This window comes from Cebidichthys violaceus, unplaced genomic scaffold (genome assembly GCF_023349555.1).
Source record: "Cebidichthys violaceus isolate CVI_PGR_0920_01 unplaced genomic scaffold, fCebVio1.0.p SCAF_1, whole genome shotgun sequence".
Classification (NCBI taxonomy): Eukaryota; Metazoa; Chordata; class Actinopteri; order Perciformes; family Stichaeidae; genus Cebidichthys; species Cebidichthys violaceus.
Genome location: NW_027176262.1, coordinates 13,837,302 through 13,864,356, shown reverse-complemented (window position 1 = coordinate 13,864,356; position 27,055 = coordinate 13,837,302). Strand labels below are relative to the sequence as shown.

Here is a 27,055-nt window from a genome sequence, read left to right as displayed (position 1 = left end):
GCGACTCACCCTCCGTGCTTTACTCTGGTATTTAACCGCCTTCTTAGTGTCTGATACTGCCCTCTCCACATAGTCTACTGAGTGCTCCACATTGTACTCTATGCGGTCTATCATTTCCCCCTAGGAGAGGTTAGTTACAGAGGAGGTGCGGAAGACATGAAGAGGAAATAGGGAGCCAGATGTGGAGGCAGGAAGAGGAGTGGATACAGATGGAGAGGAGGTGAGGGAAAGGGGAGAAATAATGGGTGAGAATGGGAAGAAGAGAGAAGGGGAAGCAGAAAGTGACAAAGGAAAGAGGAAATAATTAGTCAGTTGGTAGAATGTGTGTCTCTTGCATCTCACCCGCCTGCCGGTCTTTTTGAACTTTTTGCATTTTGGGATGATCTCCTTTGCCTGCTCCACATAATCATGGGCGTTCACCACACTTCGTTCAATGTTGTTCACCAGTTCACCCTGAACAGAGAACAAGAGACTCAGTGAGAACTCAGTACCTTTAACCACATCAAGATTTGATTTAATAGATTTCAAGTAATAATTACATGATGCCTAGTTCATACTTATTATTATATACACATCTTAGAGAATAGGAAAGACTGAGGCTTTGAAAAAGATGCTAATTGCTCTTTTCTCTCTTTTTTCTTTATTCATATCCACATGTTCCATACAGACACTTTAATTTATGAAAGCAGCAGAGGTCATTAACTATGTTAATATCAGCATTCATTAACAAAGAAAGCCTAATATTGCACATTTAGCATTGACCCAGGATTGTTAAAAAAATACAGAATCAACCCCTTTGCATTAGAGTGATAATTAATGTAAACTAGATTTCAAGTATAAAGAAAAGAAAAAAAGAAGGAATCATAGGTAAATTACCTTTCTGTATTACAAGGGGAGCGCTGCTCTCTGTTCTCTAGAGCTTAGAGTGAGTGTTGTGTGAAAAAGAGGGGAAAGAGAATGCAAAGCTAAGAAAGGCAGAATCAACAGAACAGAAGTATAATTTGAAAAGATGTGGCACTCTGTTAATAAAAGAAGGGTTAGTTAATTGAGTTATTTAGAATTAGAGCATTCATATGGCTGACAAGAGAATGAAAGAGTATACACACAAACACACACAATACTACTGAATTATTAGATATTTAAACCATTATCACTCCCACTGTAAAATCATGCCTGCTATTGCATTGTGCTCTAATTCAAATCACTTGCATGCAAAAACTGTCTTTCATATTTGTCATTCAGCGTACTTTATTATGCATGTGCTCGCATTCACTATTGCATAATTCAAACTAAATATTTCTGAATAGGAAAACATTTAATCTCTGTGGGGGTTCAGCCCACATCCTCATGCAGTCACATATAAAGGCAAGACCAACAGATTTACCTGCAGCTCAACACTTAAATGAGAAGAGCAGTCAACTCTAACATGTTATACGGTGCACTTGATGATAATGTAGGTTTGTGGCTTTGATGCAGCTATATAGTACGGAAACTACATATTGTCAGTGCAGTTGTTCACTACTCACTGCATGATGAAAGTACCTCGGCACAATGTACACTAGCATCTTCGCTCTCTAACAGAATCAAATTTCTACCACAGGGAAATGACAAATTCTCAACAATTCTCAACTCACAAAGCCAAAGCCCCTGTAAAGAATAGGGTTTATTTAATTTAAGGCTCTTACAAAACAGCAAGTTAATGCAATGCTGTTCAGTTGCCAACTTGAAGATCCCAGACGTCAGATTTTCCTTCCAGCTCTTGAACGCAGCATGATAATTACATATAAAAAAATGGGCTAATGGCAGAAATCCCAAATACAGATTATGATTCCAACAAACTGATCCTTAAGCCAATTATTATCTGTGCCCCAAATTCTGTCAAATTTATTGAGATATTTTGCAAACAGAAAACCAGATGGAGCTGAAAACATAACCTCCTTCTGACTCTGTACTAAAACACGATACAACTTTTATGTAAATTAAAAGACTGCCAGTTGCCATCTGTCTGAAGTGGAGTTTTCATGACAGGGAAAAGCAGCAGCTGCTACAGCAGGATAGCTGGTGGGTGATTTTATCACTGTGAACACAGCGTGCTACTGAACTTTTGCATTAGCTATAGGGCACGTTTTCAAACTATGGACAGGAAGAAATTCTAAACCTACAAACTGTAACTGTAACTCTTCTTTATATTTTCCATGTTGACAGATGGATTGCCAATTTATGAATGTATATGCAGGTTTGAGGATCGATGTTTTCACCTGACTCTCCACCAGCATGGCCATGTCCATGAACATGTCGTGAAGCTCTCTGATACTATTTTCCAGCTTGATGATCTCATTGTGCCGTGTCTCAATCTCATTCATAGCTTGCTCGGTGATGTTGTCCATAATGATCTAAGATGGCGCAACAGAGAGAAGGGTGAAATTAGATTAAAAATGGGCTTTGTGTGCGTTCATCTTGCATTTGTTGTATTGCTTACCCCCGAGGTAAAGATGGCCGGGTTGTCACTCTCCAACATGCTCTCCAGCTCCTCATTTGTTGTGTTTCTCCCAGCTAAAAGGGTAAACACACACCAATAAACATCTATAACAGCAGTCACATTTGTAGGTGTTGAAGATATTTACCGTGTGTGGATATTACAGTACATGTAAGCCCAGGATTTAGGAAGTGCAGGTGCAATGCTATCGGAATAAATGGTTCTCCAAACTATAGTGGATGAAGACAACATTAGGAAAGACTAATAAAACTCCTTGGTTGATAAAAGCACTCCGAGAATAATACCCCCATCTTCTTCATGTCTGTCTGAGAATTAATTAAAAAGAGCTGTGTGCCACTCATTTTCTACATGTTCATTTTCTCTCTATCCATCTGTCACTCCTGTATATACTGCATTTCAAACTCTTCATTCCTCCATCTCTTTGAACAGCTGTGGATGTAAAATAACAATCCTGAGTGCCGTAAGTTATTCTATATCATCATGGATCTGGATAACTTAACTTTTACTTTCAGATGATCTAAATGTTGCAGGATTAAGTTTTTGGATTTGTTAGTATTCAACCAGGCATCTCAAATGTTTAGTTGAATCCAACCTCAAACACAAGGCTCAGTTAGAATCCCATGACCACTAGCCTCCGCATGTACACTTTTACCATCAGACGCCACTTCATTTATATAAGCATGGCCCCGTCCCAACACTTAAAGGTTTACAATCAATACTGTTTGGTGAACTCCAGCCTGAAATGTCAGCAGTTCAGACATCTAACAATGACTTAACCAATCGGGCATGTTTTCTTGTCCAAATAAGGTCTTCCACATCCAGATGCTTGTCAGACTAATAACAGTATAATCAAGGCTTTAAAATGACTAATAACAGTATAATCAAGGCTTTAAAATGACTAATAACAGTATAATCAAGGCTTTAAAATGACTAGCCTCTCCTGAGTCCCTTATTTATTATCTTTTGCCTCCTCTGTTGATCTATTTGTCATGGTGGAGTTTGATCTGTTTTGAAGCTGTAAAGGAATATAGAAAGTGTTTGTTCTACATTACCTTTGGCATCCTGTGCATGACACAAGTGTCATTAACCTCTAATACTGGATTAATTAATACGTTGCAGGTTTTGTATTGTTTTGAACAGTTCGAATCTCAGTTTCTCTAGTTTATAAAACCTACTGTGCAAGTTTGATTTTCTTGCCTTTAAAAAGACATGACCATTATCATAAGAAAGTAAGGCACTGCATTTTGGGATGTTAAAAAGAAGACAGGTCACGTGTAAATACTGAGTCATGAGTCCAATACCAGTCATGTTTGATAGCTTCAGAACAGCTTGGCTCAGTCTGCACATCATTTGTAGCGGTTCAGATTGAATCTTGAAGGTAATCTTTTGACATATCCCCTCCAATTGTCAGGATAGGCAAACAAGAGTAAACACGCCTCATTATTCTTGGGTGTGTAGTGTTCAGAGAGCAAAAGAAAGAGGTGCACCAGCAACTTATTCAATACCTTATTAAGTTTTCCTCAATACTCCCTGGCGCCCCCCAACAAAATGTATTTCGCTATATATCTACTCTCCCTGCTTGTTCCACTGCAGCACATCTTATTGCTTCTTCCTGCTGATGGGTTTGCTCCTTATCCATCGAGAGACTTGACCTACTTCTTGAACATTGCCTACCTCTTTGCTACATCTACAAATAATCGTATGTATGAGCACTGACTTTGCATGCAGTGCTGCTTAACTTGGGCTCCACTTCTGTCCCACTGACACTGTAAGTCACAGCCAGACTCTGTCAGCATCATCTCCAATCTTTCCTTTGCACATTAAGTCCTTTGTGGGGCTGTGTATACAGTACACACAGTGAAGTACTATCTCTTCCCCATAAAGCCACCCGGCGTCCCCACAAACCATTAAATGGTGTACAATACAAACTGAGCAGATAACAAATCTGCAAGTAACAGCATGTACAGGAGCAGGAGTTGGATATGAAAGAGAGAGAAAGCTAGATTATAAAATCTTGGCAGGTAACAAAGTTCAACCAATCACAACTAATTAAAGTAAAAGGAGATTTCAGATGTCACAACTGAAAATACTGTTCTAAAGATGTTTGGAAAAAGCAAGAAGAGGCCAATAAAAAGTGCATCAGGCACACAACATGCAGGATGCAAGGCACCGTACATGGGTGAAATACTGTTTAATGAGTATTTAATTTAGTAACTGTGTACATGCAGATACTTGGACCATTTCGGCTTCATGCGCCACTGAGCAACTTTCTTATTAATGAGCGTGACCCCGTCTCCAACACTGTTTCCAGTTCTCTTTATCCATCCATGAGAAGAACATAGCTTATAATAGAACAAGAACAACATAGAACATAGAATATAGGATATAGAACATAGAAAAAGCTAGGTAACCTATCAAACCAGTCAAAAGAAAACCCTGCTGATTGTAAATCTGTGGTCATTTTAGGGGCAACACCTAGAACAGCATGAGGTTGATGTGAGAGGATTTTTACACATTAATAAAATTAAGGCGTAAACGTATTTTAGACAGCTAAAAGAAAGGCTCACCCAAGAAATATCAATCATCGTAGAGTGTACATTATATTTAGAATATTCCTCGATGGGGAACTGAACTGAAAGTGAAACTTATTCATACAGCTTTTGTCAACTGATTCTGGTGGCTTTGAAAATGGCTTAGATAGATTTCACTTTCAGTTCAGTTCCCTGTCAGAAAGGGCTGTATGATAGCATAAAACAATACAAATATTCCAAAGAAGCATATAGAGTACACTTAAATGGATATTGATTTTTTTTTAAGGTGGAAACAAACCCAAGTTCAATCCGGTTGAACAGTGGATGAAGCACTCGGTGAGTGACGCACTGCACCTACAATTTGCTTTAAAAAAAGCAGTCAATGGGTTTTAGAGCGCAGTGGTGCCATCGTCATATTCTGTCTGAAAAGGCCATGAGACTGTCACGGCGCTCGCCAAAGCATGCACTGCTATGTCCTGCAAAACCATGCCCATCAGGGGAGAAATACCAACATTTTAGGGAGTTCCAACAGGACCACGTCGTTTTTGCTTCCCATTGTTTGCTTTTCTTTTTTTGCAAGTTTATCCATATTTATTGGTTAATGCATAATTGCACACTCCAAACTGACTAACACCAGACAATACCCAACATTTTTTTAGCAGGAATTGGCGCATTTAATTGGAAGACAGGTGACCTTACCCTTAACGTCATCAGCACATGATCGGCTACTGCTGTTGTATCAGCTCTAGGATCTGTAAGAGTGCTGTTTGCTGATCAGAGTAGAGTAACAGTCAAAAACGTGACAAGGGAGGTCACGTATGGAACAAACCAATTTAGCCCAATATAGAGGACATCCCTAGTGACATATTAGTTGAGGTAAAAGTCAAGGCCACTTAATCTAAAACCCCTCAGAGAGAGACACATTTTTTATTTGTAGTATTTTGAGAAATATGCAAATTTATAGAGCACATAGAAATGGGGTCAAACAGCTAGCCAGCTAAGTTAAGCCAACTGCTGCTGACTATAGCTTCAGATTTACCTCATAGACATATTCACATCTCACTCTTGGCAAAAAAGAGAGCAAGTGTGTTTCCTAAAATGTGGAATAATCAAAACATGCTAAACAATTAACTTTACCAGGCAGCCAAATCCAGTTCTGAAAAGTCTTAAACTCTTATTTTTTCTAATGGCTCTCAGGGGGCGACTCCTCTGGTTGAAAAAAGAAGTCTGAGTTTAGGGTCTCAATCACTAGTTTCAAGTCTTTTTCAATACAGCATGATGTTCATTTAATAAATTATGGTCCAGTTTAGAGTAGAATAGACGATAAAGTAAGCTTTAGGGCGGGCTTACTGTGATTGACAGGTTGCTATGGCTTCCAAAGTGTAAATGGGTTCGCTATGTCACTCCTTCATAGTCCAAATATGGTAACTTCCATTCACTGGTTGCAAAAAGCCAAGATGGCAACAGTCAAGATCCAAGATGGTGATCACTCAAACTTCAAAATGGCAGTCCACAAACCAATGGTTGACATTACAATGTCTACATCCACCTCTTATATACAGTCTAGGATTTTTACCAACATGTAAATTAATTAACCTACACAGCTGGCTTTGTCAGATATCGCTCTGCTTTTTCCTCTCTGGAACACCAGTGGCTGTGGCTCCAAGGGGTTTTTGGAGGCAACTACAAAACCTCTATTCATAACCTAATCAGAGTGTGTGTGAGTATGTGTGTGTGTGTGTGTGTGTATTGTATTTATGTGTGATGAAGGCCTCAGTGCAGAGTGTAAGGTTGATGGTGAGTGATGATGTTGGGAGGCAGAGCCGATGATTGCGTTCATGAACAGAATACTGATGAAGCTGCTCTCTAACCTTTACTGGTGCATGAATGTGTGTCCATGAGTGTTTCAGAATGCACTTTTGAATAAACTGGGCCTATCGTGTCTAATCCAAACTTCATGTCCATATCAAAGCAATGAATTTCATTTAGTTATGGTAAGTCCTGCTGTTTCATTACCGTGCTTGAGAATCTACTCATGTTCAGCAATGACATTTTGCAGTTTGACAAATGAAAGGACACAAAGAGGAGTGAGAAACCACACTCACCACATCACTGTGATATATTCCCTATTCTCCAGGCCTCTCTGATTATAAATAATGTCTCTATCATTAAGGCTAAAACTACAACATTAAAGAGGGTTACAGTTAGAGTTAAAGGACGGAGACGAGTGACAATGAGTCATGGATAATTGTGAAGAAGGAAAAAACCGAAGGCACACTGGTGCTACCCTATCCTATTTATCTCACTTCCCACACACACACACACACACACACACCTCATCGCCTTTTTTTTTTTAAAGCCCTGACAGGCTTCGAGGGAGGCTCTTATTTGTTACCATGGAGACCCAAACCCGGAGAAGTCTAATATGAAGCCAAGAAGTCTCATTTCACCCGTAGCATATTTGGGCTATTAAATCATTCATACAGTACTATGTTGCTGCGAGTAACAGTATTATTTCATTTCCATTGTTATGTAACACAAATGAAGTGAATCCCCTAAGGAAGAAACTGAAAAGGCGAACCACGCAAATGTTCATGCGGGCAGAGCAAAAGAGGCAAGTGATTTTTATGCTTCTGTTCGCTGAAATTTCACCTGCAAGGAATAAGAAAAGCATGTAAAGCTTATCTGCACACGTATAGGTCAATCTGTTTGCTATACAGGAGGAATGTTAGTGTACATCTGTCTTTTTCTCTGACACTGTGAGTGCGTCTCTCCCAGCTCAAGGACTGTCCGCGGGGAAATAAAATATAATAATTAATGTCAAAGAGGCCCTGTGATGACTATAACCAAAATCTCCTTCATCCTGCTGGGCCTGTTTGCTTATAGAAGTGAATAAATGTGTGATATTCAATAATAAACTAAAAGGCTACAGATGTGTTTTAACTGCAATTGGCAATGTACAAATATCCAAACAGATGTGTTACTGAAATATATGTGCCTTTAAAGGGATTGTTAGACAATTTAGAAAATACTGTTACACTTATTTGTTTTTTTGCAGAGAGTTAAATAAGATCGATATAGCCCTTATATTTGTCATTTAAATATGAAGCTAAAGCTGGATTTAGAATTACCTAACAGACACGAGCTTCTCATCAATCTCATGGCAAAAAAGCAAATAAGCGTTTCTTTTCTATAGCTCAGCAGCTCATTATGGGAACATTATTTAAAAAGAAGTCACTGTTTATTAATGAGATTAGGAAGGGGTCAGAGTTATCCAAATTGTTAAATAATACAGTGTATATTCTGCAGAAGTAGAATACTTGCCTTTGATAAATCAAAGGTGTGACAGAAGTATTAGCATACTTATGTCACACATAAATAGTGTATTTTGCTGGTGGGAACAAGTGCAAGCATTTCATTCAAACAGAAGAAACCCAAAATATATAGAAAGGCAGTTTGGTGGGGGTTGTTGCAAATATATTTGGACTTGGGTTACTGTGGCAATGTTGGCCATGCAAATAGGGGCATAAAATGCTACCGTCTTGATGATTACAAGTTTACAGTATGTCATAGTGTTTCTCTTATCTCTGTATCCAGAAGCAAACTGGAAATGAGTAAAGCAGCAGAGGAAACGTCAATATTCAGTCTGACAGAACAGACTAGATGTCCCTCTGTGTGTGACACACTCTTATTGATTCACACGCGAACAAGTCAAAGGGGTTGGCACAACACAAACACAGCTCTCTTTTCACATAACCCTAAAGGAATTAAATTATGTTAAATCAATATAAGGACAGATGTATTCTGAAGGGAAAAGCTTTGCTGGAGACTTACGATTTTGTGTCCTACAAAACCTTTTTATGCCTCATACTTATAATTTACCCCCTCGTCTGTGCTCTTACTCCATCTCCGTACTCTCCCTGCATGTCTAATCCCTTCCTTGACGACAGGTGAGATCAGCTACGGCCTCCACCAGCTGAAAAATCAAATCAAAATGAGTCTGGAGGAGCTTTATGAAAAAGGGAGTCAGGTGTGTGTGTTTTTATTCATCAAGGATGGATGTGTCTAACCTTTGATTAACCCCAAAAAGTACTGTGTGTGGTCACTGCTGTTTATTTGACTAGACCACATGCCGTGTATATTGGGCGGTGCTCACACATAAAGACCTGCTGCATGTGTCTGACAGATGGCAAGAGGAAATTACGTCTGTGCCAAGTGTCCTGCAGCATAACTGCACCTGCTCTCCTCTGCTATTACCCCTAAATGAGTCATAGTGTTCTTTTCTGCTTGCTTGTGTGGGCATTTGTGTGTAGGGTGACTGTATCACGATGACTGTTAGGGGCAGCTGGTAAGGTGCAGCCGTTGCATTGTCTGGTCCAGGAGCCCGGGTCCTGCAGCTAATACCTGAGGAGCTCAAATCGGAGATAGAGCAACCTGGCACGTGTATGTATATGGGTGTAGGTGTTGGTGATGTTTGCGTTTTGGTAAAGTGTTTGTAATGTGAGAGTGGTTGTTTTGCTACTACACCAGACACATTCAAAATACAATACTGTATGAATTAGATAAACGGACATTTCTCTATTTTGCCATGGATGATTGGGTGGGATGATAATGGTTGGATGTACTCCAGGTTTTATGTTATGCTGTCACTGATGTACATTGTTTTATGTAAATTTGTGTGGAGGGTTTTTAGCATTTGTTTTAACATATTTGCATGTGTGATGCATTTATTATTTGTTTTGTTTAAGTCTATGTTCTGTGTTTTACCTGCGTGACAGACAAAATTCCCCTTGAGTCAAAGTGCATCAACAGCGCAAGTCAGCTTAGGACCGACGGTGGAAAATAATTTGTACCGCCCATGTTAAAGCCTCTTTTTTTCATCAATAATAAACAGTGATTAACATAAATGCAGGAGAAAAATAACGCACTTAATATATTTGCATATTTAACCATGTGGTTCTATAAAACTGCCTGTCAACCCAGTAGAGTGAATGTTGATGGGTGTCAAATCATTTGTAGTTATTTTAACTATTACACAAAGTAAACATTTTTGCCAAAAAGACCCATTACTGTAAATCAAGACAATGCATGGAAAGCTGATACCAGCAGGATGTTGTGCTGATGAAGTTTTCTCCTGCCTGAATTCACAAAGCAAAGGCTGCACAAATAGAAATGAGTGAAGAGCCTGCTTCACTGGGAAAAGATGCAGATGTGTTACTGTAATTTATACAGTGTTAACGTGTGTGCAGTCAGTATGAAGTGTGGTGGGAGGTTTAGTCTCCCGGGTCTACTCACTGATCTCCAGCTGTCTCTGAATGCGTCCCTTGCAGCGCTCCCTGTAGTCCGACTGGGTGGTGTTGTATTCTGACATCACCTCGACAAACTTACGGGACAGCGTGGAGTGCTAGAGACACAGCGAGGAACAACAGCAGTAGACACAGACTTAATAAGTAATTCAAATTGTAAATGAACAGGAGGTGAGCCGGTGCAAGCATTCATTGACATCACTGTTGGTGTAGCTGTGTCCACATTCCATACTACAAACTAAGTCTGTGTATGTTTTGAGTATGCTCACACTGAAAAAGTAACAAAATTAAGTTTTAAAGCAGTCAGTAAGCATACTAAAAAACACTGGATTTCTGAATGTGATGATGGATAAAATTGGCCCACAACGCTCTGCACAGAGGAAATGGATTGAGCTGCAGGTTGTAGTGGCAAGTAAAATATAAGAATTACATTTTTATAAAACATTTTATCTTAGTAAAGTTTAACTGAACTATACCTGTGTCTTGCGTATCCTCAGGTCAGCTGATGACTTGTTCTGGCTTTCTTCTTGCTCAATGGTTTGCTGGATACCTGGAAAGATACACAAAATGTACATCCAATTGCTCCTCTTGAAAATCATCAAAACAAAACAAAATATAAAGACTAGAAAGTTGCTGACTGCCTCTAGAAGTTCCCTACACTACACAAAAGAAGAGTGTTGGATGAAACAAACAACGTACTGACACTGTGAATCTAAGGACAGCATGCTTTCACCAGAGGAAAGGTGATAAGGTCAGAAAATCAAAAAGGATTGTATTCATGAGAGCAGAAATGTGCTCAGAAAACCTCATGGCCATCTGCCAAATGGATACATAGACATTTTGACCAGAGGGTGGTAGAAGAAGAAAGATCAGGAGATCATTAAAATCCACATTTGTTTGCATGGTACTCTTGTCAGCAGCAGCAGCAGCTGTTGTCATGATATATTGCTCTGAAAGTATTGGACGCACTGAGAGACAGATCGTCCACCTTGACAACCATAGAGAAACTAATTGCCTCCCTGTTTATACAGCTATAGCCAACAGAGTAAACACGTTCACTTATACAGTTAAAATAAGCAATTTCAAGTTTAAGAATATGGTGATTTGTGATAGATGTAATGTCTTAAAAATCTGATATTCAAACATAGCATAAGGCAAAGCAGGCTCTATATACACAGTACTCTGTACTGTAATATACATTTATATATTATGTATGAAATATATAAAAAGGGCAACTCGTCAGAACAGATCCGTTCATAAGGTATTTTAGAGAACTTTTATGTTGACCAAATTTTTAGAATTTTAATTTTTTAAGGTGACTTTTCTGTGACTGAAAACTTTCCCACAAATGGAGCTAAACAACTAGCCATATGTAGCTGTTTTGGGGCAAAATTATGTAAAAGTAGAAGTCTTAAAAAATGGCAAAACAAAAAAGGTGGGATAGAAACAAACAAGAACTCTCAATGCACATGTCAGGGGGTGCAGATGTCCAATATGACTGCAATGTTTCTGTAATATTAGTCAGTTTGTGTGCACACAAGCTGAATACAACTTGTATGTGCTCATGCAAATGAATCGCAAGCACCTCCTCTGTTGTGAGTGACACTAATGACTATGCTCACTACAGCATTTCATTTACATTACATTATTTAGCAGACTTAAAATTCAGTATCTATCTATACACCGTAGATGCAGCTATAGGAGCAATTTTGGGGTCTTGCTCCACAGTAGCTGGGGATCGAACCACCGACCCTCTGACTGAATGGCGGCCCTGCTCTCCACTTAGCCACAGTCACCCCGGCACTTGCTACCCTCTCCTGAGGAAGCACCCTGGCTGTCACATCACATAAAAGACAAACTGCTGCACACATTGTTTATGGATATGGTTGTAATACTGTGATACAAATTACAGGGCTGCAACTTGTTATTATTTTAATTATCAATGAATCTGCCATTTATTTTCCCAATTTGGAGACTTCAAATTGTCTCATTTGTTCAACCAAAACTCCAAAATATTTAGTTCACTATGATGACAAGAAAAAAGAAACAAGTACTCACATTTGGGATGCTGTTCTCTTGAGCTTAAATTGCTCAAACAATTCATTGATTATGATAATAGTTGTTTATTAAGTTTTTGTTACTTATTGACAGAGGTGAAAAGTAACTGAGTTCATTAATCAAATACTGTACTTAAAGAGGTACTTACTCCACTAAATTATTTTGATACCTTTAGTTAATAGTTACTTTGCAAACTCATATTGATAACACAAAATGTAATCAAGAACTAAATGATGTATTGTTATAGGTTAAAGCTGGAACTGAAAGAGCACAAAATGACTAATTGTACAACAATCAATTATTATGTAAAATTAGGAAATATTTGCTAGTTGCAACTTCAAACGCAAAGAATAGCTTGTTTTTCTTCTTCCATATTTTTGGCTGCTGATCAGTTCTTGAAACTCGTGGCAATTTGACAACATTTGAAATTTTGTGTACTAAACATGTATTTATTTGAACACAAAAGCACAAAAGGGTCTCACTGACACAGAAAATAATCATTAATTGCTGCTCTAGCAGGAGAAAATAGAATAATTATACTCACTCTTTAATTTGGAGCGTATTTTGTTGGCCAACTTCTTGATGTCTGCCATAAGATCCTCCAGCTCAGCCTTAGTTTCTGAGGAAAGAAGAGGACAGGAGACAAGAAAAGAAAAGTAAAGAGGAGAAAAGAGATTAGTGGACTTAACTCACCCGCTCACACAAACCAGCCACTTTCCCAGAGACAGAATCAATACTGACACACAAATGAAATGACTCCAAATGTCATTCCCAACAGGGACAAACAATTCACCAGCTTCAGTCCACAGCAGCACATCTTATTTAATAATATACTTGTTTTTAATATACTCTTATTTGTTTGTTTATTTACCATATTTTTATATTTTAGTGTCAATTTCAATATGTTTCTATTTTTAAATCATGTCTTGTATTTTGCACTGTGTTGATTGTTTAATGTTATGCACCTTCCACCTAGTTAAATTCCTTGTATGTGCAACATACTTTGGTAATTAATTAAATGGTTCTGGTCTTATCCTTCCTTGTGCTTTCTCTGTTACACAGCGTCCTTCACGTCCCTCTACAATCCACTGTCCTCTTTTCCATCCAGGCCCACACCCTCAAACATACACACTGTACTGTGGAGACATGAAGATGAAACTCATTTGGGTTGATGGACGTGTGGGTGCTGACAAGTAAGATTTGCTATTTTGGTGACCAGAGAAACAAATCAAATCACAATCTGGACAACAACAGGATGAATGCATTGTTACCAGCAGGAGGTGGAGTTGTCAGAATTCAATGATGACCAATCAAATCATTAAACTCCCTCCAGCATGAACTACTGCATGTTTTCTAAATGGAAACAGCTGTTGTCCAGAATGCACAAATGCACAAGAGAGTCGAAAATCAATGAAGCGTTTTTGTTATTTTTCAAGCAGAAATGTCAAACATTTGCTCGTTACTTCTAAATTGAATATATTTGGGTTTTGGGCAGTTGGTCGATTAACCCTTTGAACCCAAAGCAGTTTTGGGGTGTTTTTTGCTCCTAGAAATTATTTGGGGCGAAATTTTAAATGAGACATGTAGAATTAATAGGTTTTTGATGAAATATCATTATTTTAGGTTTGAAAACAATAATGACGTTTTTTAAAGCTTCTGGCTATGATAAACGATGTAGTTTTGGTGATTGTTTAAAGAAAACATGCTTTTCCATCTTACCGGCGAGTTTTGGGGTTCAGAGGGTTAAAATAATATAGAAACGAATCACCTCTGGCTGAGGGAAATTTCAACTGGCATGTTTTGCTATTTTCTGACATTTAAAATAATTCAAATAATGGAATAATTCATAATTAGTTACTTTTGGACAGTCCCTCCTTTAAGGCCTTCATTGTGCTGCATATTTGCACACATGAAAACAGAAGTTATCGTACGGAGAATGAAAACAGAGAGCTTGAGAAGAGACAAACCCTGCCTACTTTTCCACCTCCGTGCAGCTGCTTATTCACTGTGTGAAGTAGGTGTACTTGTCGAATTGACATTCCAATTCCAATATCGAAAAGATGGGAGGATGGTCTTTCAGACGCTGTCGTTTGAAGCATACTGACGCCTTTATTTAGCTTCAGCCCGGTGTTGCACGATATATTTAGAGTTTCTTTGCTGAGCTTGTTAAGCACGGTTTAGCTAAAGTATGTAAAAAAGTTGTTACATAATCATTTTTTTTTTTTTTATTTCAAATGTAAATGTAATAGCAGTGGCTCTACTTGGGGCTTTTCTTTTTTTGGTCAGTGGTTGTTTATCACAATGGTTGTTTAAACACTCGTATTTTCCACATTAGCCCATATATATAGACACAGTTCTTCTCATCAGTGCAAGCTTCAAAAGGCAGCAGCACTGAAGGATGGCTGGAGTGACAGTCACGTCACGTTGCCATGTTGCTTATAACAAACTGAAGTTTCCTTTTAATCTTTTCTCCCTTCTGTTGCTCATTTCAGCTACAGCCAAACCAACCGTTTCATAATCATATTTCACACTTCAGATTATTACACATGGGAGATGGCACTGAAAACTCATTTTATCTAAAGTTGTAGGTCAGGCTAATTTGCAGTAAACCCCCTAGATTAATTAAATCTTATCTCAAACATCAATAAAAGATATTCTGTTGTAATTGCATTAAATGGAACAGATGGGAAATAGATTATGATTACTTTTGTCTTTGTGCTTTCCTCACAACTTTAAAATTGCCTCGTTGTTTTCATCACCTCAAAATGTAGACAGACCAAACGGGTGGTGTGTCCTATTGGATCCTACAAGCTACTTCACCTGTTGTCACTTTTGAACAAACTGGTGTTCAATCTATTCTGACAAATAAATAAATACAAATAAATGGTTTAGAACACATTATAATATAATTATAAACATATATAGACATTTTAGGTGTCCACAATTACTATACAACCTTTCCTATGAAGATATATTTTATATTATTACAACTGTGAATTCCTATGTAGTAATTAATTCCCTACATAAGTTAAGGGTGCCCACAGGAGCAGATATATATCTGCGTACAATTATGTTATGAGTTATAAATAATTTATTAAATGTTTATGTATTGCTTACAAATGCTAACTAATGGATAAAGTATGGTGTTGTTATCAATTTAGTTTTTAGAGGAGCAAAAAAAAAATCTCGATAGAGAAAAGAACAAAAAGGAAGAAAAAAAGAGAAAACAGAATGGCTTTCACACACACTCTCTTTCTTTCACACTATTACCCTGGAGCATTAATTGCCATTTTTAGCACATTGAATGCAGTGAGATAGTCATTCATCATCTTAATGCCATAAGACAACCAAATCTCCATATGTTAACAAGCCCTGGAAGCCAGCAGACATAAAAGATGGTCCTTAGAAATTACTCAAGTCCGACCACTCAATCAAGCCAAACTGCCTGCAGCACTTCTCTATAATGAGTTTTTTTCTGAATGATACCTGCTTCTTCAAAGCTGCATAAATCCCAAATATGAATAAGAGACAGGGGTAGACCTACTGAACTGAAACCCATAGCAAACATCTGTATCCAATTACAAACAAAGCCTCAATGGATAATCTGATTGCACAGTTTGAGGAAGACTTAAATCACTGGTAGATGTTCAATTTAAAAAAAATGGTATACATGTACAAAATACGCTTCAGAATTATGAGATCATCATATTGTTTCCTTCTCCACGGCTGCTTTGCAAATCTTCATTATATGAATGCTCTTCATGGCAGTTTGAGATATCACTCTTTGACGATTAAAAACAGCCCCCATGGCTGAAAACTCCTAAACACAAACTGACAGTATAAAGTGGAGGATCCACTATTATAATCTGGCATAATTTATTCACACTGAATAATATATGTCATATGAATCCTAATCAGCAGCTTATAACAAACACTAGCAGGGAGACATTCTCTGAAAAGCTTGTATGATAACATAAAACTATAACAGTTCAGTTGAGATTGTGAACATATTACACATCGTTAATTGACAAGCGAAAAGCTTAAAATGCACCTTCCAATGAGACCACACCAGCATGTTTTTTTCATTTTTAGCAGATGCTATTAGGACCCAGGTGTCGGAGCCAACAATGCGACTAAAAACAGAACATAATAAATCAACCAAATGTAAAAATAGGCTTCTCACAATCTCAGACCCAGGTCTCAGTGTAAGTCATTCATCCACCACAACCTATTCCCCAAACATACTTTGTCATTCTTTATACTACTATACTACTACTACAACTACTCCCAAATCTTTCTGCCAGAAACGGCTTTCTGACAGAAAGATTTAGGGATTACAGGAAACTCAAACCAGGGAATTGTCAATTACAAGTATCAGCATGTCAAATCTCTAGGCCACTAGGAAGCCCAGGCAGGATGTTGTCGATGTTTCTTAAAGACAGCCTCTTGAGTTTTTTTTTACCACCACCTGTCACTGCCTGTTTTTCTGAGTAGGTCCCCATCTTGTTTATTGTGCACACTTTAAACACTTTAAAATTATTTTTCTGCTAATGGCAAAATGTATGCTGTCGTATACAGTGATGTTAAATCAGAGCTCAAGCTGAAGAGGTGGGCTGAGGCCCTCAGGGCAAAATGAGTAAGCAGAGCTCTGTAGTATACAGTAAGTGTGTGTGTGTGTGTGTGTGTGTGTGTGTGTGTGTGTGTGTGTGTGTGTGTGTGTGTGTGTGTGCATGCATGCAGAGAAAGCGTTACCTCATAAGTGTAATCACTTATAAATCACACATTACCCGTTTAGGAATGCAGGTACACTGTAATCTGTTTACTTTTAGTATAAACGAGGGTTACTAAAAAAGGAAAAGGAAGGCACTTTTAATTTCTGGATTTTTCCCTTACACTGCTTTAAATATTCATCTTTATGTCCACTTGTGCACGTTTGCGCAACTTCAGAAACACGTCGAGGGGTTATGGAGCAGTGTCTCTGTGTAACCATAGTAACCTGCTCTATGAGGTCAGCTGCACTGGCACAACAGAGATAATGACATAAAAACAGAGCTTAGTTTTAGGCTGTGTGCGTGTGTTTGGTATGTGGTTACCTAACGGAGGAAGCCAACCTGCCTGATCAAGTGTCTACTCAGCCTCATTATTGGCTGTCTCTGACACTGATGATTGAGTAGAGGGAGAAGTGAGAGAGAAGCAAATTGGAGGGCAAAACTGAGGAGTCAATTGAGCTGTGGCTTCACACTCTATCCCTCTCCCAGACGCTCTCAAATGAAATTTTCAGGTCACGCTTGTTGCCATCATAAAGACTGTGTTGCTATGGCAATGTGTGCAGTTGATCCTCTCGCCAGCGTTAGATTGTTTCAATGTGGCAGAGGAAAAGAGATGCTACGAGGCAGGAAGAAATGCGAGAAATGCGGAAGCAGGGCAGAAAATGAAGGTATTCCAGGATATTTATCAAAATGTAATGAATCTATTTTTAAGGAAAATTCCACATCATCTTCAAAGTGTTGTTTTACGTGAACAATCTTTGTGACCCTTTTCTAAACTAAATACCTCTGAGTTAAGAACCACAGACAGACATCGTTTGTTTTGGTCTTTTCATGGGATTTTTAAAACATTTTTATGAAAACTATAGAACACCAGATCTTATCCTTTGAATTCAACAAAAGTCCTCAAATGGACTCAAAACTAGGACGAATTGTAGTCTTATGCATCCACTGCATGTATCTTCAACCACCCGAGCACTGGCACAACTTTTAATATGACCAAATCCACAGTTGTATTTGCCCAGACAAAATCAAACCAGAATGACTGAAACAATGCAAAAAAACGAAGCAGATCTGTTCAACACTTCCCAATGTCAGTCAAAGACACATTAGTTAAGAAGCCGACCATTTATATGGATATAGTACAGACTTTTGAACAGAACCAGGCTGACTGTTTCTCACAGTGTCAAGTGCCAAGCTAAGTTAGACATCTGCTGGATTCATATTTAGCATACAGACATGAGAGTTGTATTATTTATCTCATCCATCATTTGATAAGAAAACAAATAAGCATAATTCCCAAAATGTCAAACTTTTCCTTTATCCTACACCTAACATTGCACCTGAAGCTCAATATCACATCTAGTGTGGTGGATGCCAATAACCAAACAGAACTTGTAGTGAGTATACTGGTATGTGTTTGACATCAATGGCAGCTTTTGGGAACGCACCACATCCAATTTCACTCGCAATATACTGATACAGCCGTCATGTATACTGATCAGGATGGTACCTACATCACTTAGTAGCATAATACCGAGATTTTGTAAAAGATGAACATCCTGGAAGTCTTATATCCAATTCTATAAGCTTCAATCCAGCTGCACCACCTTTGGCTCTACAGCAGCAGCATTTATCCACTCTTAGAGTGTATTATATCTACAAAATGTGTGTGTGTGTGTGTGTGTGTGTGTGTGTGTGTGTGTGTGTGTGTGTGTGTGTGTGTGTGTGTGTGTGTGTGTGTGTGTGTGTCAGTCTGATGTCAGTGTACCATGACACTAACAAGACACCAAGCCACTTCTGTTTCCTTCGCTCTAACTCAGGGTCAATTGCTGCCACTTTAACCGCTAACTTGCAGCCATTTATCTTTTTCTCCATCTCTCTGCTTCCCTCTGCTCGCTCTGTAAATATATTACCTGTCCTTTGTGTGTTTGCGCCGCTTATTGATCGTCTAGAGTCCAGTCATCTGTTGTTCCAGAGAGACCGAATGTGAGCTCATCTCTCAAACATTACTGATCTTTGCCTTACTGCAGGAATACAGGATGAACTCAGAGAGGCCTAATGACAAACTGACAGCATAGATAAAGTTTAACCATTAAAAGATACAACTTACTTGCTCATCCCAACCTTTCCAGTCTGACCAGTTGTTGCACAGCTTTTCTACGATTAATGACTGCTGTTGCTATTAAAAATCCTTATATATACATACAAATAAGCAAACAAGTACACTGATACACTGACAAACAAGTACACTTCAAAGTAGCCCTTATTATCCTAACAAACTTTGCGAGATTAGTTTAATTTCTGAATTTTTTTATGTTCTTAGTGGGGTTTTTATGTAACAGTATTTGGTATAAACACATCATTTAGTTTAAATAATATCTTTCCCTTATTGTCAAAAACCAGGACAAACAATATGTATTGAAGTTTGACACCTTGATCTGCCGTCAAACATGAAATAATGTTTGACAGCATGTTGAAACTTTGCCATGTAAAGATGACATCTCACATTCATCAGGAATGTTTTCAGTACAGTCAGACTAATATCTAAAGTTGTCTTTTTTACAGCAAGGGCACCACTAAAGTGCAGATGTGAATGTTGTACCTGATTAAGTCTCAGCTAACAACTCCTCATTCTCCTGTCTTCCAAGACAGTAACAGAGTTACTGTGAGTGTTGCTGTCACTCTGAAACCTCCCTCTCCCCCCCAACACATGACATTTCAATCTAGATCAGAGGATTCACACCGCACGCCTCTCGCCGTCTCAGGGGTCAAGAGGACAGAGGGCCGTTAAACTGATTTATTTTACTAGCTTTGACCTCTTTTATGTGCATAAATGTGCACGTGTGTCTTTATCCTTGGCTTTGACCATCCACATTGTATTAACCTCACTTTAAGAGAGCTATTATTATTCCACAAGATAAAGCTGTGTCTTTAAAGGCTATAATATCGGACGTTATGAGGGAGATGTAAGAGAAAAATAAATCGAGAGAGATAAAGGGTAGAAACAGAGGAATAAGATGGTAGAAGAAAAACAAAGGGAAGAATTTAGGTTGAGGGTGGAGGAGCTTTGGCAAACAGCACTCCGAGGGTGGGAGCACACTTAGCCAAAAACTGATACTAGAAATAGAAACACTCACAGGCTGCAATTAAAACAAGCATCTCCAGAGCTGCAAGTTGAGGACTTTAAAGAGTCAGAGGAAAGATGCTCTTTAGAAACTGGAGGCTGGAGATGTCAGAGGGTTCAAACACTAAATGGTTGGAAAAACAGACTGAGAAATGTTGTTAAATAAACTCCTATCAGTATCAGTGTCAAGGATAAAATTTTCTGCACGTTATTACACGTTACAAGTTTAAGTACATTTCTCATTGGAATGGCGGTAGTTCAACAACAAAGCAAAACCCATAATACAAATATATATATATCATAACTTGTCCTCCTATTATACTTTTTTACTTGGTTTGAGCGATAACCAATTCACAAAAGTTTTGTATTCCTAGAATAAAACTGCAAAGTGAAAATGGAGTAATAGACAAACAAAAGCAAATTAAAATCTAATTTCTCTTCTTTGTGTGTGACAAGCCTAAATAAAGTTGCTTGGTTTACACTAATTTGTGGACTCATTTTCTTGTAACACTCTGCAGTCAGAAGTGCTGACGGAAAACACAAATCTTAAGTCACTCTGCTGGTTTTCAGGTGGTCTTGCATTGATTTTTGCTTCCTCTAAGTAGTGTAAACAGCACTGCAAGGTATTAATCCAGGCTGCTTGTCTCAAATGGTTTTAATGTACAGGCCAGGGAGGGACATTCATTGCACTGGGATAAATCTCTAATGATCACTGCTCGGGTTTGGTTTCCTCCAACGGTCCATCAACTATTGCATATGCAAATTATAGAATCCAAAACTGACCGTAGGTGTGATTATAAGTGTGAATTGTCTTCCTCTAATGAATAACAACCTGTAGTTTGTAAAATTACACTCTGTAAGAAGATAAAACCAATATAAAATCACTTTTCCCTTCTTTAATACACAAGCATTTAAAACAATGATGATAGAAATCTATCAAGTACAGTCTCATCGATCAAAATAATGTGAAGCAGCGCTGCACAACGCCAATAAACAATACTAGAAAACAAAACAAATAATTCAATTATTTAATGGGCAATGTGAATTCAATAATGCTTCTAAATTTAAAATGCATTTGTGTCTTTCCTTCCTGCATTAGAGGAATTTGCTCATGAAGGAACACAGGTTCAATACCCATTATGACCTGATGGCTATTACCTAATCTATCATGATTATTGAACCTACTACTGTACACAGATGCTGAGCACAGCCCCCACAATCACACAAATAGCAAGTAAAAACAAGCAAATACACACACACAAAACATATATTGCAATTCCCTGGTGGAAATTTGCTGTGCTTCATTTAGGGGGGTGAGTAAACCATGTTATGGGTTAGTGTGTAATGCAGGGGCGAAGGTAATATTACAGAGAAGCGGCTGCATTTGTGCATGTGTGTTAATACGGGCTCTGTGGGCTGGAGTTAACCCCCTGGAGATCAACAGGAAATGTCTCAGTCAGCGAATACAAAAGCTCAGAGCTCCCCCAGCAGAGGGGGAGGAAGAGAGGTTGGGGTCGTGTAGATAGATGGCCAGGTGGGTGGTGGCTGGGGAGCTGTGATGCGATTATGAAACTGATAAACCGTGACAGAAACAGAAGGTTTATCACCGCACGACGTTACGCTGAGTTGTGAAAGACTCACTCTCAGTATCACACACCCAAAGTCTCAGCGCCTATTTTCAGAGGAAGAGTGAGGAGAGGAGCACTTAGATGAGAAACTACGGTGAGAAAAATACTTGTGAACAGACGAAGAAACTCATACCAACAGGAAGGAGATGGAGTTTGATTTAATAGGAGGAACAGAAACAGGCTCTTCTCACCACAGGGGATAATACAAAAAGAATACCAGCAAAGACTGAAAAAGCTATAAAACAAACAGAATATTCATGAAAATGATGAAGGACCACACTAGCCTTTTGGATGAGCAACATTTTCTATGCAACAATGAGTCAGTGTAGATCTTAAACCACATTAGATTTCACATTAAAATGTCATTGTGAAATTAGTTTTGATGACACTTCAGACGAGGCTGAAGTACGGAAATGTGATTGTTACCACAGCAGTCACAGACACAGATAGGAAAATAACACGCAGTGATCTTTGCAACATTATGACAACTACCGGATGGACTGCCATGGAGTTTGGTACAGATTTTCGGGGTGCCCAGATGATGAATCCTGATCTCCTGACTTTTCCTCTAGTTTGAATTGCCTAAAAACTTATCATGCTCAGTAGCGGATGTTGTCAGGAAAAGTAATAAGAAACATTGACAGTGAACTTATTGCAATCTTGCATTCAATATGAACATTTCAATGTTAAGTGTTTTTAAAATGTTTCTTTCTCACAATTTTGAAAGCCCAATTGCCAGTGTACCAAGACCTTGTTAAAAAAACGCAATCTGGGCAGCATTATGTTTCCGAACAAAATGTGTTGTTGATGGAAATTAGTTATATAGAAATTTGATTTATAGGAAGAAGAGTTCACATCCACGATATGAAACGCTGCTCAGGAGGTAGAGGAGCGTCCTTGATGAAGGTATTCAGATCATTCTAGTCCCCGTCAGTGGCCACAATGCAACAGGCAGACAGTGAAGAACGCACTGACCTAACTCTGTAATGAATGACCCTGACATTTACATCAGCTGCTTACTGATGTGCATTTATCAGACACACACACACTGAGCATTGATTTCTGTCACAAAGGAGGCAACTTGTGGAAGAATCTGTATCTTGAATGCAGCAGCTCGCCTTGTTGTTGCTCTGCTCTGTGTGTCATTGGCACAACGTGGCTAGTTCAAGGGCTCATCTGATGCCTGCTGCTGCAAGCAGATCGATGCTATTTCAGGTAGGTGGGAAGGTGGGAATCAGGGAAAGGAAAAGGGATTAGGGGGTGTTACTAGTGTAAGTAACATCCCCCTTGTGAGAGCGTGGCTCCAGATCAATGTCCTGACATAAATGAGAGAGGAGGAGGTGTGAGAGGCCAGAGATGCGGGAGCAGAGAGAGAGGAGCAAAGACGGATTGTGGCACGGACTGAACAAATGTAAAGAGGAGAGTGGTTGAAATAGGCAACGGAAAGAGACAGAAAGAGAAAGATGGTGTTAACAGCAGGCTAAGAGGTAAAGGCAGGACTAAAGAGAAATGGAGAGGGAGCAGAAAAGTGGAGAAAAATGGACAATGGAGTCATTTTTCTTTCTTTTGTTCTGTGGAATTTACCACAGCAGCAGTTGTAATGGTGATAACAGTAATTATTACCTTTCTGCTTTCCATTAAGAGCTTCTCTTACACATCACTGCCTTATTAAAGTGTTATCATTAAAAAGCGGGAAAATATACAGTAAGTGTGTGCAAAAGGGTCAGTGTGCGCTTGGACAATGCAACCTTTGGTTGAGTAGTGGTATACAATAAATGAATAAATTCTGTATGAAATTAACTCATTTGATGTATTGATGATGGTGGTGGAGTGCGCCGTCCAACATGTTGCTCTAAAATCTCTCATGGGTTTTCAAATAGGTTGAGATCCGACTTTGACTGTGTAACACTGTCAGATGTCTAAATTAATCAGTTGCATAAAGCTGTCTCAGTAGAACTAATTTGCTATGAATAATGGGTAAATTAAAACTTTCTTTTCAAACTACAAAACATGGCAGATCAAGCAGCCGTGTCACTGCAGCAGAAAATGTTCACCTGCTGGGAGATTTCAACAAGGACATTTTACCGCTGTATATTTCTAACAGGCTACTGCAGCCTCACAAAAATCTTTCCCTTCTCATTACGCACTCCACAACATTGGTCAGAGTTAGCCTGGCTAACTTTTTGGGATTAAAATAAATCAGTCATTGTGAAACTGTCTAACCTGCATGAGGATAATCTAAGAGTAAAATCAAGACTGACCTAATACTACAGACCAGTCTAAAATATTTATGGTCAATGTGAAGGTCATAATGAGTCAACAAGAGGAACCAGAAAAGACAAAAAGCCTTACTCTCATCTGGGTTAGGTGAAGCGAGGATGGCGCTGTGATTCCTTTTCACCTCCTCAACTTTCTCTGCCAGAGACTCGATGAAACCCCGGATCTCCTCCACCTGTCAAGAGAGAGAGAGAGAGAGAGAGAGAGAGAGCGAGAGAGAGACCAAAAGGCACTTTAGATCTCCTCAGTGCTGAGACAGGAAGTATATGTGATTAGGCTGAGTGATGTTGATAGAAACCAAACTAAAGATGTCATTATCGTATTACAAGCAGAATGAAAGCAGAGGGAAGCAGGTTCAAGTGAAAGAAAACACAGATATATGTTTTTCATTTTTATCTGTGCTCAATCATCGTTTCTCTGTGACTTTTTGAAACACTGGAGCAATCTTTTATGTATATGTGTGTGATGTGTGGACTAACACTTAACAGGGCTGTATTCAAACTAAAATCTAGCAAATTACCATACACATACATCATCATCAAAATACAGCTGCTATTAATAATGAATACAAATAAAGCCACGTCCACTTCATTTAAATGAACAAATGCTTTGGAAGTCATTTTAGTATACAACACCTGGCAGAAGAGATGGATCACTATGTGCTGTGAAAATGACTCAGTTCTCAAAAGACGCCGCTCACCTGAGTCTTTACAACCTGTGATGTAGCCAGAGACATTTTTACAGGAAAAGTAAAAAACAAATAATGATAAAATACTGATCTGTGCTATAAATGTAATTTCTGTACGATTGCAACCATGAATTCCAATTCCTTGATTCCAATCATTGAAATGTTGCAAAAAATAAATGCAAATTAAGAAAATTTCCATCAACTGGTTTGGAGCGAATAATCTCGGCTGCTTAGCTTAGTTAGGTGGCAGTATAGGCTACGCTTCATGCTTCATGTCTGTAATCCTCCAGTAAACAGAGCAGAAGAAGAAGTAGGGTTCGTAAATGGGAGAGAAAACTGTTTATTCCAATCATTTCAAGCATTTTTATAATCAAAATCGCTGAATTAGCACACGTCCTGTTTAAACAGAGAGGAGACACATGAGGTGAGGCAACGACGAGCTGTGCCTCACCTCAGATTGTGAATCCCTCACTAACTGGGTTGAGCGTGTGCCTTTTGCTTTTTCATTGTTTGTCACCACTGTAATATCTGTAGACACTTGTATTATATGTCCTTTATTTTCATAGAATAGGTAATGTATTTCACGTATGTGTAGAACATATTTAGTGTTGCTGATCTGACAGAAACCGCAGTGAAAAAGCACAGAGGGGCAAACGGTGCCTCTGCCTCAAAGAAGAGGGCGAGCGAGAGCCCACGGGTCAGGTTTATGCTTGTTCTGTCGTTGCTCTTCTTCTACACTTCTTTTCTTCTTATATTTAGCTTTGACCTAAGCTTAAAAATGTCTCAATAACAGAGAAATATGACCAAATCAACAGCAATTCAACGTCGGACAGGTAAAGTAACCTTTTATGTGTTTGTTGTTCTCTTTATACATCCGTGGTTGTTACACAGATTATCTTGGGATCTCACGATTTTCGCAGGTGGTGGCAAATTTTCCCATTCCGTATAACTTTTCTAATGCAATGCAATGCAAAATGTGTTGCGTGCTTTAGTATTAAGAGGTACCTTAATTGGAACAAAGGAGCCTAGCCCAGAAGTATGCAAAAGTCATCATTTTACAAAAAAACATTTGGGATCCTCAGCATGCATTAGAAAACATCTAACAACAGGAAACACACATCTGGATCTCCATCAAACTCTTTCTTAACAGTTACTTGACTTGGTCCCTATCAATAAACAAATCAAGGGCATATTGTCACACCTGTATGTCAAGCTGGGTTTTTGTCCTGTCTCCACGTTTGTTTTGTGACTTCCTGTTTTATTTTGGAAATTAACTCTCCTCTCGTTTCAGGTTCCTTGCCCTTCCTCATGTGTCACCAGTCTGATTGTCTTCCCTGATTCCTGATTGTGTCCACCTGTTCCCCCACTTCCCTCATGTGTACTTATAGTCTGCGTCTCCCCTTGTCCTGTGCCAGTGTGTCATGTCCTTTCGTCTTGCACACCCGCCTTATGCTATTATCAGTCCAAGTCATAGTTTTGTCTGTCCCGTTCTTGTTTCTTGTTTCTTGTTTCCTCGGTAAGAGAGATTTTGTTTTGCATTTTGCCTTTTCGACCATTCGGCTCTTCGAGTTAAATCAGAGCATTTTTTATTTGTAGTTTAATACCTTCCTCGAGAAGTGATTTTTGGTTTGGCTTTTGCCGTTTTCACTTTGCAGCTCCTTGAGTTAAATCAGAGCATTTTTAGTTCTACTTTGTTATTTTCGTCTTTCCTCGCCAGAGCATTTTTAGTTCTACTTTGTTATTTTCTTCTTTCCTCGCTAAGAGAGGTTTTTGTTTCCAGGGATTTCCCTGTGCATTTTTGTTGGAAATAAAAGATCGTCAGCTGAACCTCTACTCTGCGTCCGAGTCCTCATCAAGAGCTCCCTTTGTGACACATATTCTGCAGAAAAACGACACATGAACCGACTAAGTAATTAGGTGAAAATAAGGACAGCGAATAAATGTATTTTCCAAAATGTTGAACTATTCCTTTAAGCACATTATATAAATGCATTAAAGTAAAGTGCATTGCATGTACTGTTTATCCTCTGCACTTCACACCATCATCTGCCATCGAGATAAAGGTTTGACATTCCTCCCTGCTGGCTCGTCATCAGCTGTGCTGCCACTGGCAGGTAACAGCTGGACGAGCAGCAGGTCACATCAGTCAGTGACTTCATCAGAGTCTACTTTAATCT

The 27,055-nt window shown here is 38.8% G+C and overlaps 1 protein-coding gene across 6 annotated transcripts in view; it reads right to left on the bottom strand.

The window, feature by feature from the left end:
- The window catches only part of stx1a (syntaxin 1A (brain)), a 63,079-nt gene that overhangs the window by 14,464 nt on the left and 21,560 nt on the right, over positions 1 to 27,055 (bottom strand). For 3 of the 6 annotated variants that reach the window (XM_068711728.1, XM_068711721.1, XM_068711713.1), the window contains exons 3-9: positions 24,266 to 24,365; positions 12,937 to 13,011; positions 10,811 to 10,884; positions 10,324 to 10,432; positions 2,480 to 2,553; positions 2,259 to 2,393; positions 343 to 453 (exon numbers count right to left, since the gene is read on the bottom strand). In XM_068711728.1, coding sequence (XP_068567829.1) covers positions 343 to 453; positions 2,259 to 2,393; positions 2,480 to 2,553; positions 10,324 to 10,432; positions 10,811 to 10,884; positions 12,937 to 13,011; positions 24,266 to 24,365 — 678 coding nt within the window. Of the gene's footprint in view, positions 1 to 9; positions 121 to 342; positions 454 to 2,258; positions 2,394 to 2,479; positions 2,554 to 10,323; positions 10,433 to 10,810; positions 10,885 to 12,936; positions 13,012 to 24,265; positions 24,366 to 27,055 lie in introns of all 6 variants that reach the window. The other 3 variants (XM_068711697.1, XM_068711706.1, XM_068711736.1) reach the window with 3 other exon arrangements.